Source organism: Bos mutus, chromosome 3 (assembly GCF_027580195.1).
Source record: "Bos mutus isolate GX-2022 chromosome 3, NWIPB_WYAK_1.1, whole genome shotgun sequence".
Taxonomy (NCBI): Eukaryota; Metazoa; Chordata; class Mammalia; order Artiodactyla; family Bovidae; genus Bos; species Bos mutus.
In genome coordinates, this window is record NC_091619.1 from 26,931,754 (window position 1) to 26,947,909 (window position 16,156).

At 34.5% G+C, this 16,156-nt stretch overlaps 1 protein-coding gene across 2 annotated transcripts in view; it reads right to left on the bottom strand.

The window, feature by feature from the left end:
• The window catches only part of SYCP1 (synaptonemal complex protein 1), a 143,622-nt gene extending 127,731 nt beyond the window's left edge, over positions 1–15,891 (bottom strand). For both annotated transcript variants that reach the window (XM_005911073.2, XM_005911072.2), the window contains exons 1-7: positions 15,784–15,891; positions 14,526–14,610; positions 14,302–14,345; positions 14,074–14,130; positions 12,155–12,319; positions 11,317–11,384; positions 6,959–7,032 (exon numbers count right to left, since the gene is read on the bottom strand). In XM_005911073.2, coding sequence (XP_005911135.2) covers positions 6,959–7,032; positions 11,317–11,384; positions 12,155–12,319; positions 14,074–14,130; positions 14,302–14,345; positions 14,526–14,610; positions 15,784–15,891 — 601 coding nt within the window. The remainder of the gene's footprint in view (positions 1–6,958; positions 7,033–11,316; positions 11,385–12,154; positions 12,320–14,073; positions 14,131–14,301; positions 14,346–14,525; positions 14,611–15,783) is intronic.
• Between the last annotated feature and the right edge of the window lie 265 nt (positions 15,892–16,156).

Consider the following 16,156-nt stretch of genomic DNA (forward strand, 5'->3'; position numbering starts at 1 on the left):
ATTTTTTTTTTCTTAGAAGAAAACTTTGAGGTCCTCTACTTAACAGAGAAAAAGCTAAGTGAGTGTCCCAAGGATAAAAGACACTTTTCATTAGAGTGAGAAACCATATGCAGGACTCAGGCAGGTCCTTTCCATTGGACCACCACCCACTGGATAGCATTTCTTTTTTTTTTTTTTTAAACTTTACAATATTGTATTGGTTTTGCCATACATCAACATGAATCCGCCACGGGTGTACACGTGTTCCCAATCCTGAACCCCCTTCCCACCTCCCTCCCCATACCATCCCTCTGGGTCATCCCAGTACACCAGGCCCAAGCATCCTGTATCCTGCATGGAACCTGGACTGGTGATTCATTTCTTATATGATATTATACATGTTTCAATGCCATTCTCCCAAAGCATCCGCCCTCCCTCTCCCACAGAGTCCAAAAGACTGTTCTGTACATCTGTGTCCATGAGGTGAATTTCAAATGAAACATAAATCTCACTCTTGTTTATGCTCTATTTTTTGAAGAGACAGAAAGGAAAATAAATGTCAAGACAAGAATAAGCTAAGAATAAGTGTAGTCCCAAAGAGAAATCTCCTGTAAATCTTCTACAATATTTTTAGGGGTTTTTTTTTGTTTTTTTTTTTAACCTGAGCTACTAACTATACTCAAACTGAGTGTTGATATGTGGTACTACAGAGAATTAAGGCACAAGGCAGTAAAAGACAATGTGACTATCCCTTCATAATTCCACCCGTTTGGGCCAAGAATCACAAAAACCATGATAAACTGAAGGGACAGTATTAGTTCCAGATTCTAAGTAACAAGCTGCAAAACAAGAATGGCAGCTATGATAGACTCAAATGTCAATGAGGAGCCAAATGATCAAAGTCTCAAAGGACAGATGACTGAGAAGTCAATGTCCCTCTCTACCACATGGCACTATATGGGCACCCCCAAATTTATATACAACCCCAGGTAATGAAGAAAAATTCAAATTTACTAAGATAAATTTCTTCCATGTGAGCAGAATAAAGGCTTTAAGATTTTTAACATTTTAAGATATAAAAATTTTGTGCATGCCTGAGTTTGTTGACTAAACTCACTAAGAATCATATATTCCACAAAAGTTATCAGAGTATCAGAAAAAGAGGCAGAAGGGACAGAAAGGAGATTCCCTACCAAAAGTAGACCCATGCAAGGTGAAAACATTAGAAACTGTTCAGTGACTGGCCATACAACTATAAATATCAAAAGAGGATTCAACCACTATACTATGTCCAAAGCCAGTTTAACATCTTGTTTATTCATTTAGTCTAGATAGTTCTTGCTTATTTCAATGATGTATATGGTTAGAAAATCTACACAAGGCCATGAAAAAATACTATCAAACAAAGAAAAGAGAACATGAAAGAGGTGAGAAAACAAATATTAAAACAATTATAGAAATGAAAAACAAGGGCCAACAAATAAATAACAAGTATGCCCAAACAGAAATCAGAATAAGTGGCCAAAGATATCATAAAACTTTTCTGGTCTAAAGAAAGACTATTACACATAGATTCAAATGACTGTCCTGACAAAACTGTAACTTTTAAGTGTTAGGTAGGAAGATAGGCATGAGCAATGAGGAAAGGAATCCAAGCTGATCTCTAAACCCATCCCAGACACACTTAGGAGAGCTCACAGATATGCTACAAAATAACCACAGAGACTTACTCCACTCCTGTACTTGTGTCCTAGGCACAGAGTGGATACAAACTACCCACAGGGGCTTCTTCAAGTAACCTTAGGCAGCTAGGAGCTCATTTAGGGTTCATAAATATTCTATACATATATACATCTGATTATAACAGACTGAATTATAGGAAGACATACACAACAGAGCCTGTTATATAAATTGCAACTGTCAATCAACCTTGAGTTTATGCCTATTTGCATTCCTTTTCTTGATTGACGGTGGGTAAAACCCCTATTTTGCACAGGGCACAACAAAAAGGAGGAGAGGAGAAGTATAAAAAGAGGGAAGCCTAAAGGGGTTGGGAGGACAATGACTCCTTTGGGGTCAGCCTGCTCCCACATCTTGAGAAAGTGAAACAAAGAGAAAGTTGCTCAGTCGTGTTCAACTCTTTGCGACCCCATGGACTATACAGTTCAGGGAATTCTCCAGGCCAGAATACTGGAGTGGGTAGCCTTTCCCTTCTCCAGTAAATCTTTCCAACCCAGGGATCAAACCCAGGTCTCCCATATTTCAGGCAGATTCTTTACCAGCAGAGCCACAAAGCATGCCCAACAATACTAGAGTGGGCGGCCTATCCCTTCTTCAGTAGATCTTCCCAACCCAGGAATCGAACTGGGGTCTCCTGCATTGCAGGTGGATTCTTTACTAACTGAGCTAAAAGATATGTCTGCTTGAGTTGTAATTGAGTTGCAACTTGTCTGTTGTTTGAAACCTTTAGTCTGTCATTCCAAATTTTTGTTACTGATGAGACAAGAACTGAGGGAGAGAGAGAAACTGACCTGACATAAGGACCAAAAAAATGCCTGAGTCCTGGGCAAAGGGAAAAATATACACATAAATACATATATTATATATGAAATCTAAGTATAGGTAAATAGAACTGTGGTTATCCCCATTTCATAGATAACAAAAGTGTGACACAGAAAAATTATGTTATTTGCCAGGATCCCAAAATAATAAGTGGTGGTACATGATTAAAATAGAGATATGCCTAATGAAATTATAGTAGGGATAAATGCAAAGAATGCTATTTGGATCCAGAAGTCTAAATGCATGTGTAAATAATGAAGTAAAAAAAAAGTTAAAGATTTTAATTAATAATGAAATCACTAAGCCTTTAATACAATGTAATTAGCAAATAAGCTGACTTTAAAGTTCATTAATGACACCTACAATTAGACAAGAAATAGGCCTTTACACAGGTCAAATTACAAATTAGATTACCTCATACAGGTCTGTACTCCTAAATATTCAAACAGACAAACCAAAATTACAAAAGCACAAAGAATCTTGAAAATGTAGGTTACAGAAGATAAGATTCAAAAAGGACAAGTAACTATCTTTAAAAATCTAAAGAGATAAAAATGCGCTTTAGACTTTTTCTATATGCCTTAAGGAGAAGAATTACATTAAGAATAGAGAAGCTACAGAGATTTCAGTATAAGAAATTTCAACTCCCTGTTTAAAGTTCTTAATTTCAACTAACCCTGGCAGTCCAGTGGTTAGGACTCCACACTATCACTGCAAGGGGCCTGGGTTCAATCCCTGGTGGAGAACTAAGATCCCACAAGCTACATGACGTAGCCAAAAACCAACAACAAAACACACACAGATTTCAACATGAAAATAAGAGTTGTCATTAAATGACTCTGTTTTCTGGTAACAACAAAGTAATTCAGACCAACCTTCCTCCCAAAGACATTTAAAAAGCTGGAGGAATTTTTTGAGTTATTAAAAGAAACAATGACCTAAAAAGATAATAATGAATCATGAGACCAAGAATAGTTGAGAATTATAACTCAGAAAATCTAAACCAATTTCCAGTATCAGTCAGGATGGAATAAGCCCACTATAGCCTTTCTCTACCATTGATTACAACAAAAACTCAGAATGAAATCTATAAAGCAACTACTTAAAGAATCTGAAAACTAAGCAAAAGCAGGTAGATTGGGAAGAAAAGTAAAAAGCTAAAGAAGTGACTCATGTGAAGGCAAGTTCCCTGTTTGTTTAGTTTTTTCCTACCTTCTCTTCTAGAATTACTAAAAATGTAAGGGCCCAGCAGAAATCTAACAAGAAGCATGAGCAGCAAAAGGAAATTCTATTTTTTTTTTTCTCTCTTCCAGCCCTGTCTCAAGGGTGGCCCCGGAAGTGGAGCTACAGCAGCCACGGCAGAAAGGACATACAAACCCCAGGAGAAACTCCATGATTCTGGCCAAGGGACAAAAGGACAGGACCTCTTTAAGGCTGAGGGTGAGGAGGGTAATGCTAGAGAGAGCTGGAGAAGAGGACTGTTAATTATTTATATGACTAGGTACAAGTCCCATAGGGAAAAGGGAGGATGTGCATACCCAAGATAGACCCAAGGCAAATACAGCAGAGGCTCTGAAATCACTATCCAAGTCCCAGAACTAATCTAATCTTGAGTGGAGCATATATGAAACAGACCCAAAGTAACATAGCAAAAGCTTTGAAAACTGAACTGGTAATGGAATCCCAACACACAAAAGGTAAGATAGAACTTATGATCTGAACCTGAATTGCCTATCTGCTAAAATATAAACCAAAAAAAGGTAAGAAATACAGGAAGTAACAGCACAGTGACCTCATTGTTATGACTTGAAAAGATTAAACAGGCTCTCGACTAAGGGATTTTGCATTTACTATTTCTTCTGCCTGAAATAACTCATTCCCAAAACAGCTTCATGGTACAACCCCTCAATTATTCAGGTCTCTAATCAAATAGCACTTAATCAGAAAAAAACTTCCCCAAATACTCTATCCCCAAATATTCTCTTTTTAAACAGTTATCAGCACCTAACATACATTATATTTACTCATTTATGGTATGTGTCCCCTTACTAGAGTACATACTCCATAACAGCAGAAAATTTGTATCTTTACTATTGTTTTCCCTCAGCATCTAGAACATTTCATGGTGCATAGTAGGTACTTTTTTAAATGTTGAATGAATAAAAAACAGAAAATCACAACAGAAAAATAAAGGCTTAAAGTAAGAATACATATGGAGTTCACACTAAATATAAGGCAAGTATTAAGACTTGTTTAGGGCAAGAATGTACAATGGAGAAAAAACAATCTCTTCAATAAGTGGCACTGGGAAAACTAGACAGCTACAAATGTACACAAATGAAATTAGAAAACTGTAATACACAAAAAAAACTCAAAACGAATAAAAGAACTAAATATAATGCCATATACTATAAAACTCTCAAAAGAAAACATAGGCAGGACACTCTATGACATAACTTGCAGCAAGATCTTTTTCGACCCACCTCCTAGAGTAATGAAAATAACTGGGACCTAATTATACTTAAAAGGTTTTGCACAGCAAAGAAAACCATAAACGAAACAAAAAGATAACCCTCAGAATGGAAGAAAATATCTGCAAACAAGCAACCAACAAAGGATTAATCTCCAAAACACAGAAACAGCTCATGTAGCTCAATATCAAAAAAGCCTTGAAAGAGGACCAGGGACTTCCCCAGCAGTCCAGTGGTTAGAACTCTATACTTTCACTGCCAAGGGCACAGGTTCAATCCTTATTTGGGGAACTAAGATCCCACAAGCCATACAGCATGGCCATAAATAATCAGATAAACTGAAATATTGGGGAAAAAAAGATACACTCTTTAGTTCATATAAGAAAGCACCTAAAAAATGTTTAAAAAGTTATAACCTCTCCCACCAACTGATCTCTGACTTAGCTTAAAACTAAACAGAAGAAAGAACTAACAGCCTTGTCTCTCTAGCCCAGGTTACTTCCTACAAGGCAATCAATATAGAATCTCTCTACCCACATCCATATACTTTTCACCACTTTTTATATCTAGGCAGAAAAGTTAATCTTGAAAGTTGAATAAACAGGGTATAGTGGAACTGCTGATAGAGGAGCAGTACATTCTAGAAAGTATATATAGTTACAAAAGCTAAGTACTATAGGCAGGGATCAAGGATAAAAAACTAGCAATACTGGAAATAACATTAACGGCTAATATATATTGAGTACTTTGCACTGTTCTAAGCATTTTATATTTATTACCGAATTTAATTCTCTAAACAACACTAAGAGGTACTTTAATAAACAGAAGGGCAGAGAGGTTACATAAATTATTCAAGATCAGGCAGATAAAAACTGAAAGTTTGAATTTGAACACAGGGATATCTAACTCTTCAGTCCAAGCTCTTAAGCAATAAGCTGTGTGATATCAATTAAAATTTGAAAAATAGAAGCTATCCTGGAAAAGCAGGTACACAGTATTTCCCAATAGATTCTTGGCAGAAACAAACAAATAACAAAGTAGAGCTGGTGTCAGATTAATGACAAAGACAAACACTATTATTTTTAAAAATCAGACAATGTTTTTCATCAAAACAAAAAAATTCCTACTTTACAATTAACATCAAAATACACACAAAATAAATACATGCACTTTCACATATATACCATAACCTTAATCGAATGTTTTAAAATAATGTTTCTTTAGGATGTGAGGGCGATATGGTTGCGACATCTGTCACCCCACTGATCGCCAGGGTTGATTTGGCTGATCTGGCTGGCTAGGCAGGTGTCCCCTTCCTCCCTCACCGCTCCATATGCATCCCTCCCGAACCTGCATGCTCGGTAGAACGGATGACCATCCCCGATAGAGGAGGACCGGTCTTCGGTCAAGGGTATACGAGTAGCTGCGCTCCCCTGCTAGAACCTCTAAAATAATGTTTCTTTAGAAGAAATTTGAGAATTCTATTTATAAATACTACATCGCTATTCTTAAGTACTATGCTTTCAGCATAGCCCTCCATCAGTATTTTCTATTATGAATATGACTATATATAATTTTTGATTCAACTTTCTGGTTGTTCTAGACAGAAGAGGTTAGTCTCAAGATCACACTTTAACTAAAATGAGAATTAACCATAAATGTCAAGTATCAATATACACCTTTTGAAATATATAACATTATCTTTCAAAAACCTTTGTGCTTTATGAAGCTCAAAGAATTAAGAATCTTGTTATTATATAAAGAAATGGTTATGAGACATTAATTCTAGTTATTATATAAAGAAATGGTATAAGACACATATAACATGTTCAAATAAAAACTGGTTTCAAAAAATTAAAAGATAATCTGTTCCCCTCTCCACCTCCCATCATTAAAGTAATAACAACAAATTGATAAAATCATATAAAATAAGAAAAGATATTTACATTTCTTTGTCTTTTCTGCAGATCTGGCACAAGTTTCTTTGAGTAGATTACATAAATGCCTTGTAGCATTATTCCTGGAACAAAGGAAAGAATTTGCATAAATGTAATCTGATCTCAAAGCAAAATCATATCTAAAAGTTATTGAACATTATAATTTTAAAGAAATTCTTAAGACATTATAATACTTTATATATATTATGAATCACTCATAAGTGACTATATGAAGGAAAATGAGTTGACTGTACTATTAGCAAAGATGATTTAATAACTGCCTTCTTTGAAAGTAAAAGCCTCCTTAACAAGTTTCTACCCAAGTAGCTTTCAATAATCTCTTAGTAAACAGTTCCAGATTCACCTAAGAAATAAAATGAGAAGACAGGATTGGGATCTTCATTTACTAATTATTCCAGAAATATTCCAGCTATCAAAACATAAAATGAGTAATTTCCTAAATTTAATTATGTGAATAAAACCTCTGATCATCTCACAGATGCAGAGAAAGCATTTGAGAAAATTCAAAACTCATTTATGATAAAAATTCTTAACAGAGTGGGTATACAGAGAACCTATATCAACATAATAAAAGCCATATATAACAAGCCCACAGCTAACATCATATCCAGCTCTGAAAAGCTGAAAGTTTGTCCTCTAAGATCAGAAACAGGACAGGATGCTCATTTTCACCACCACAGCAAAAGACAAGAAAAAGAAATAAAGCACTCAAATCACAAAGAACAAAGTAAAACTGTCACTATTTGCAGATGACTTTATTATATATAGAAAACCCTCAGACTCTGACAAAAAACTGTTAGAAAAATTTAAACAAATTCAGTAAAGTTACAGTATCTCAAAGTTCTATTACAGGCCAGGAATATGATTTTTAAACACCCAAAGTCTCTTTCAAACTCAAGAAAAAATACAAAAATAAAAAAAGAATACACTAAAATCTACATTCCTTTCAGAAAGTCATGATCAAGTGAATAATTGGTTGATCTGAGTGACTTTCTATTAATATTAAATTTGTTATCCAATAATCCAGTCACTCTATTATTCTAAGTATTACTTTGTTTCTTATCTACATTCTGACAAAGCTCTTAACTAAATGTTAGGTGCTCTCAAATGACAATTGACAATTTGAGACCAAAACTGACACTCAACTGAATCAAGTGCTTAAAACAGAAAGATACCACACCAAAATATAGTCACTCCCTCCCACCATAAATTCTATATTATACTATATCATAATACACTGTTCCACACTACAGTGTACGCTATATATATAAACTAAGCAGTTACAGTATTCACAAAAAAAGTCAACTGTTTATTAATGGAGATAGCAGCGATTTAAGAAAGCTCACAAGTTACCAAATACTGGTATTAGGGCTACGGAAGACTTCAGATCTGCCTTATACTGTAGAAGGCCTTCCCAGGTGGTGCCCTCCAGTGGTAAAGAATCTGCCTGCCAATGCAGAAGACACAGGAGACTCAGGTTTGATCCCTGGGTCAGGAAGATGCCCTGGAAGAGGAGGGCAACCCACTCCAGTAGTCTTGCCTGGAAAATCCCATAACAGGATGGGAGCCTGGTGGGTTACAGTCCATGAGATTACAGAGAGTCAGACACAACTGAGCATGCACACATGTATACTATAGAAACTCAATCACATATCCATATAAAAGTGACAAGTACCAAACATATAGTAGGCACACAATTTTAGAAACTTCCTCTTCTTTCTCCCTTCCCCCTAATATCCAAACCATATTTAGCCAGAAAAAAAATTAAGGTAAACATCTATATTTTTCTGGAAAATCATAGGTTGTTTTTGAATTAAGCTAAAACAATATGCTGTAATAATATTTTTCACTTATTAGCAACTTTACTGACAAGGTGAGAAGCCTTCTAGAACCATATTTATTTTTATTTTTATTTTTTATTTTTTTTTTGACATCTGACCACAAAGTTTTATTTAATGCTTAGACCAATATAACATTTTATATGCAATCATCTTGGCAAACAATGTTATGTGAACAACCTATAATTCTGCATTAAAAATCCTTCCTCCAAGATCCTCATGGAATCTGTTATTTGACTGTTGACTACACGTACTGTAAAATTTTGTCAAGGCTCAATTTTGTTGCTCCTTTGCTTCTAACATTTTTGGAGGGCCAACATAGATCACGCAGAGCTTGCCCCTCAATTCTGGACCAGGGGACGTTTTGGCAACATGAAAGAGGACTGTGTGTCCGTCTCTCGACCTTCTCACCTGAGAGGCCACTGATAAGCAGAGCCCAAGTAGCGGTGGTGATTGGGAACCCCGAGTTATCGCCTGTCCGAACCCCTACAAGTGGCCATGAGATCGTCGAAGCTGGATGGTGAGTAGATGAGAGTTCATCATATGCTGTTTCTACTTTTGTATGCATATGGAAATCTCCATTAAAGATTAAAAACTAGGTTCTGCTATATCTACAGAACACTTCTCTCAACAATAGCAAACTGTACATTCTTCCCAAATGCATATGAAATATCCTCCAGGATAGAGTGTATGCTATCCCATAAGAGAGATCTTAATAAACTTAAAATGACTACATTAAACTAGTATAGCCTCTGACCAAAATGGAATTAAATTAGAAATCAGTAACAGAAAGTAAGTTGGGAAACTCACATATATGTGAAAATTAAATAACACAGTCCTAAATAACCAATAGACCAAAGGAGAAATAAAAACAAAAATTTAAAAATATTTTGAGATGAATGAAAATAGAGATACAAAAACCAAAACTTATGCAGCTAAGGCTATGCCTACAGGAAAATACATAGCTGTGAATGTCTATATGAACAAGTAACACCTGGAAGTCGGTTCACATAATATACAATGTCAACAGAATAAAAACAAAGCCCACATGATTAGCTCAATAGAAGCAGAAAAACTTTTTGACGAGATCCGATACCCTTTCTCATTTAAAAACAACAGACAAAACCATGCAGCAAATACACAGAGAAACTTCTTCAACCTGAGAAAGGGCATTGGTGAAAAATCTACAATTAACATCATACTTAACGGTTCTGAAAAGTAAAAAATAATACAAAATGCTTTTGCCACTTCTATTCAACATTGTACAAAAGGTTCCAGTAAGGCAATTAGGCAATAAAGCAAAATAAAAGTCATCCAGATTAGGAAGGAAGACATAAAATTATATCTATTTATATTTAACATCTGAGTGAACTCCGGGAGTTGTTGATGGACAGGGAGGCCTGGCGTGCTGCGATTCATGGGGTCGCAAAGAGTCGGACACCACTGAGTGACTGATCCGATCTGATCCTTAACATCACCTTCCATAGAGAAAATCCGTGGGACTTTCAACTCGTCTTCCCTCCGACCGATCCTTCCAGCTCCAGGCCTGAACTGCTGTTTGTCAGTTGCTCTGAGTTCTTCCCAAATAGGCCCTGGACTGAAAATGCATGAAGCTGAACCCACCGAGCAGGAACTTCGGCACAGCAGGGAGTTCTCTGGATAAACTGCCAGAAGTTGTTTAGAACTTGAAACAATGAGAGATTTGTGTGTGTGTGTGTGTGGAAGGAGGAGGATTTTATCACTGACATTATTTGGAATTACTGGCACAGGGTGATCTAAAAAAAATAAAGTGATTTTAGTCTGTATTATTGTGTTGAATTCTCCACCTAGAACCATATTTAGCATAATGTTTAACTTGAAGCAAATAGAAATAGATTTATCACTGTATGTGGATTCACATTATATTCTAACCATTCAACATTTATTTATTTGGCAGATAAATTAAACAATTACATTTTTCTATTAAATTCTGCATGATACCATCTGAAGTGAAAGAAGCAGAAAATAAAGTTTATCTATTGCGTAGAACAAAGAAAAGGCAAAGTCAAAGATGATACTAAAGTTTCAAGCCAAAGTTAATGGAAGAATGATTGCACCACTGGCAAAAACAGGAATTTGACAGTTAGAATCAGGTTGGAACCAAGTTGAGCCCTATTCTGCAAGAGCTTCATCTAAAACAATAATCAAACAGAAAGGTATACAATACACATAGGCAGTTATAAATACAGGATCATCAGGCACCCTTTTCAACACCAAATAATGGCTTCCTCTGTCATTTTAAAAAGTGAGAAATTTTTTTTTAATGTGAGAAGTTATTAGTCAGTGACCAGTTTGCCAAATGAAAGAATGTAAAATATGTATGTTTTCCTTTTCTCCACAGCATCCAGACATAATTCTGTATATCAATTAATATAGAAAGAGGTCACTAAATTTTTGGAAATTATTTTAATAATTAGCTTGAAATAAAAATAAATTTGTAAAGAATAAATTCATTAAATTATTACTTACTCTTTTACTAAATCTTTATTTTCTTGAATTCCTTCTTCTAATTTCAAACTTACTTTTTCATTTTCAAACTAATTTACAAGACAGAAGAACAGTTCATCACGTTTTAGTTAGCAAAATAAACAACTATAATCATTAAGCAGCATTTCTTTGTTAACTTGCTATGATGGTCTATAAAAATTATTTTTTAGAACATAAAAAAGAACTTTTTGTCACACTTCTGGATTACATATAAGAATATGGGTCTTACTTTCATCAATCTAAAATTAGGTTTCCTGAATCATCTCCAAAATGTATCCAATATTTTTATGTAAGATTATCTTCCCTAAACATTTTGAGAAGGTGCTTTATCTTTGTCCTAACCCAGTGTTACATTTTCTCAAAATTTTTCTTTCACCATGCCACAATATTGAAGCTAAACAGCTTCAAATTCAAAGTTTTATCTGCTTTTATATATATTAGAAAATGCCATTTTCTAATATATAAAAAAACACATTTATATCAAACAAAACATCATCAGGAATATAAACTAGTAAAAATTAAAACTCTATAATTAGAATCATTAACTCAATCTTTATCTAAAATAAGTTACTGTTTCCCTAGACATTTCCCTAGACATAAATTTCCCTAGAAATTTAATTAAGCTTTGTGCAACCTCTCCTGTGTGTTCATCCTAAAACTGAAATGCAAATAATATTAATGAAACTTCAAAAAAGCACCATTCTTAAAATCCACATGATAGAAACAAGACAAACCTAAGTTAACTATGAAATAACACTTTGGTTTAAACAGCATTATAAGATTTACTATACCATATTTTCAATTCCAAGTCTCATTATACCTGTAGTTCTTGAATGGCCTTCCGCTGTGCTTCAATTATTTTTCTATTTTCTTGCAACTTGTTTTCTTTATGCTTCAGTTCAGATTCTACATTCACTTTCCACTTCTTGATCTTTTCAGCCTCCTTATACAGTTTTGAATATAGTCTGCTCATTGGCTCTGAATTCTATTATAAAATAAGTTTTCAAAGACTGTTAATTGTTCAAAGTTTAGTATAACCAAACTACAGCTGCTTACTGAAAACATCCATGAGTATCTTAGTACTTGAGACCAAATCTCTCCTCAGTTTTTGCCCTAATATCATACTGAAAGCTATGTTAACTTTTTTTTAACTACTAAGGCAATACTAGCTACTTCACTTTATAACTTGGTCATGTGACTAAGGTTACTGATCACTTGATGAAGTTATTCATTGCTGAATAAAATCAAATTACTTCAAAATGTACATTAAGTCAGAAGTTAGAAATCCTTAAGTCAATTAGAGAATCTGGCTGGTTAAAAGCTAAAATAAATCACTCTACAAATCTATAAATTTTACCAAAGGTCTTGCAACATTTTGGTTACACAGTTTAAGAATTAACCGAAGGATATGAAGTATACAATACAATGACATGAAAAATAATACTGAACACAAGTTTTTTCATTTAGCCTGAGATTTTGTTTGGATTTCCTGCATCAACAATTTACATATTATAAGATAAATATCAGAAGTTGTTTTTTTTCTAATCATTCTTTGATAGTTCTGTTATCAAAATTTAGGAATTCCATATTTATAAATTTGTAATACCATAATCCCAGCAACAAACCTATAGCATTTTATCAGGCCATGAAATGTCTGTTTTAAAGACATCTATGTGCCATAAGAATTATTTTTATAACTAAAATCAAAAGTAGAGTATATCCTACAAATTCTTTAGATAGTAAGCCTAACAATCATACCTGCTAATTCAAGAATTTTTTGTAAAATACTGGCTTAAGTCTCAGCCTTCTCACATATTGTATCCATCTCTCCTTTTTCTTTTTTTTTGAGAAGGGTACTTCATTACTTATTTTGTGATACTTCCTATTTTTTAATTGAAGGATAATTGCTTTATAGAATTGTTATTTTCTACCAATTCAAAATAATCCGCCATAGGTATAGGTTATGTCCCCTCCCTCTGGAACGTCCCTCCCATCTCCCTCTCCATCCCACCCCTCTAGGTTGTTACAGAGTCCCTGTCTGAGTTCCCTAAGTCATATAGCAAATTCCTACTGGCTATCTATTTTACATACGGTAATATAAGTTTCCATGTTACTCTCTCCATACATCTCACCCTCTCCTTCCTCCAACCTTCGCATGTTTGTAAGTCTATCCTCTGTCTGTTTCTCCATTACTGCCCTGCAAATAAATTTATCAGTACCATCGTTCTAGATTCCATATATATGCATTAGTATACAGTATTTATCTTTCTTTTTCTGACTTACTTCACTCTGTATAGTGGAAAGTGAAGTCGCTCAGTCGTGTCCAACTCTTTGCGACCCCATGGACTGTAGCCTATCAGGCTCCTCCATCCATGGGATTTTCCAGGCAAGAGTTCTGGAGTGGATTGCCATTTCCTTCTCCAGGGATGTTCCTAACCCAGAAATCGAACCCGGGTCTCCCGCATTGCAGGCAGAAGCTTTACCGTCCCTTATTTTCTATTCTTGATTTTTATGATTTAAAGTTAAATTACCTCTTAAGAATAGATGCTTTTATAATCCAGGAAAATACAGAGGCCTACTGTTCAGCAAATTTAAAAGAAGGGGATAAAAGGTTTAAAATATGTAACTTAAAACAATAAATATTAACTCTTTGGAAGCCTCAAAAGAAAGATAAACACAAGTAATAATAAATGATACTCCAATTATAAGAAATTAAATATGAATAGGAAATTTTCTGACCTCAAAATCAGAGTCTTTTAGTCCCTCCTGGTAATGACAACTGTCAGAATTATCAGTCTAAAAAAATGAATAAATTTTTCCTGTGAGAATATATTTCTGATGTTTCCAAATAGTAGCAATTAAATACTGAAGACTAGTAATCCAACAACTAAAGAATTTTTTCTCTTTTTCAAGTAAGCAATTCAATACCTAAACAGGTTATATCCATATACACTATACGTAACTGACCTGTTCAAGCATGGGCAAAAAGTTAACTTTTTGTAAAGCAGGATCTGCAAGATAAAAGACAACTAGAATTAAATGCCAACATCTTATTTTTTATACTAAGTATTATATCCAGCTTTAATGTCAAGGCTAATGTTAATCAATATAATACTTATATTTGATATCTAGCAAAATATATTTTAAAAATGCTTCTACACAGGTAATACATTGCTTTTCTAATCTCCTACCTGAATCAATGTTTTCCCCATTTTTGGAGACATTAGTCATTGCAAATGGAAAACCAAAATCATCTTCAACACATTTGTTGAAACCCTAGAAACACAAAGAAGTTCTTAAACACACTGTCCCATATCACTCTAATAACTAGCAGTGTAAATAATATGTAATTGCATATACATCTCCTTAAAGAAGTGACTATAATTGTAAATTCTTTAATGTTAATGTCCATGGGATTTTCCAGGCAAGAATACTGGAGTGGGTTTCCATTTCCTTCTCCAGGGGATCTTCCCCACCCAGGGATCCAACCCAGGTCTCCCACATTACAGGCAGAGGCTTTACCCTCTAAGCCACCAGGGAAGCCCCCTCTTTAACGTATACATTGTGTCAAAACTATCAAATGACCTTGGTATGTAAACAGAGCAAAATTTTTTAATTTTCACTTATAAGAGAAAGCTAACTAAAATTACATTACACATGTTTTATAAGTACTCAGGAATAATATAAGTAAATTTAATTAGTAGCCTGGAATATTAGTTTTCTTCAATTTTATTAATATCTTTCCCCTGGTAGAATTGAGAATTTTCTTCACTGAATAACATTTTAGCATTATATTCTTGGCTATAAAGACATAAGAATTTTTCTACAGCATAGAAAATTAAAATATTCATTGCTTCATCCCATCTCCAACATACAGTTCCACTTGAGAAATTTAATTACTAAACAAACAAAAAAAACCTCTATTTTGCCTGAGAAACTTGATATAATTCCTCCTTTCCAAAAAGAATCTACATGTACAAATTTCCTTTTTTATCCTGTCAACCAGGAAGCTCAGAATCAAATTTTAACTTCAGTCACACTAATTTTTACCACTATATCCATATATTTGTCTAAATTTTCTTAATTTTCCTTGATTCTAACATTCTTCTAATTTATATCCTATCATATATAAATTGCTTTAAATCATTTTAAGAAAGCAAGAAGGGAGGATTAAAATAAGCAGGTCCTATTATGCATGCAGAATTCTAAAGCACCACTGATTACTTCTTTAAATGAATGATGCCTAAACATATTAAGTATGCTCATTATTAATTCAAAGCAATGCTATTCAATATACTTGAGAATAGCAAGATTAACTGAGATTAAATAACAATATTAAATGAGACGATATTTACACACAAAAAAATTATAAAACATCACCAGTAGGAAAGTTCACTTTGCTTCCTTTACCTAAAGAATAGTCAAATCAAAATTCATATGCAAATTTACCTTGAAGAAATTAGAATCTCCTCCCGAAGTCTGAGGTTTCACTGCAGACACTTGACTGCTACTTAATCTTGGTGGCACAAACAATTTAAAGGGCTTTTGTTTTTCCATTTTCTCTCTTCCAGTCGCGTAATTATCTACTGCTCAAGGAGGGGAAAGTGTTTCGCACTGTTTTATTAATACCCTACTTGTTCTGTAATAAATGGGTATATAAGGGAATAGGCGAAACTTCTGCTACCATGTAAGTCTGCTACAGCGTCCCTTACTACCGGGGCGGGGGCGGGGAACATCCCCTAAGTCCCCACCATTCCCCTACCACCAATGGCCGTGCTGGTGCCGTACATAATCGAGAAACTCAAACTAGCATCATCACCAG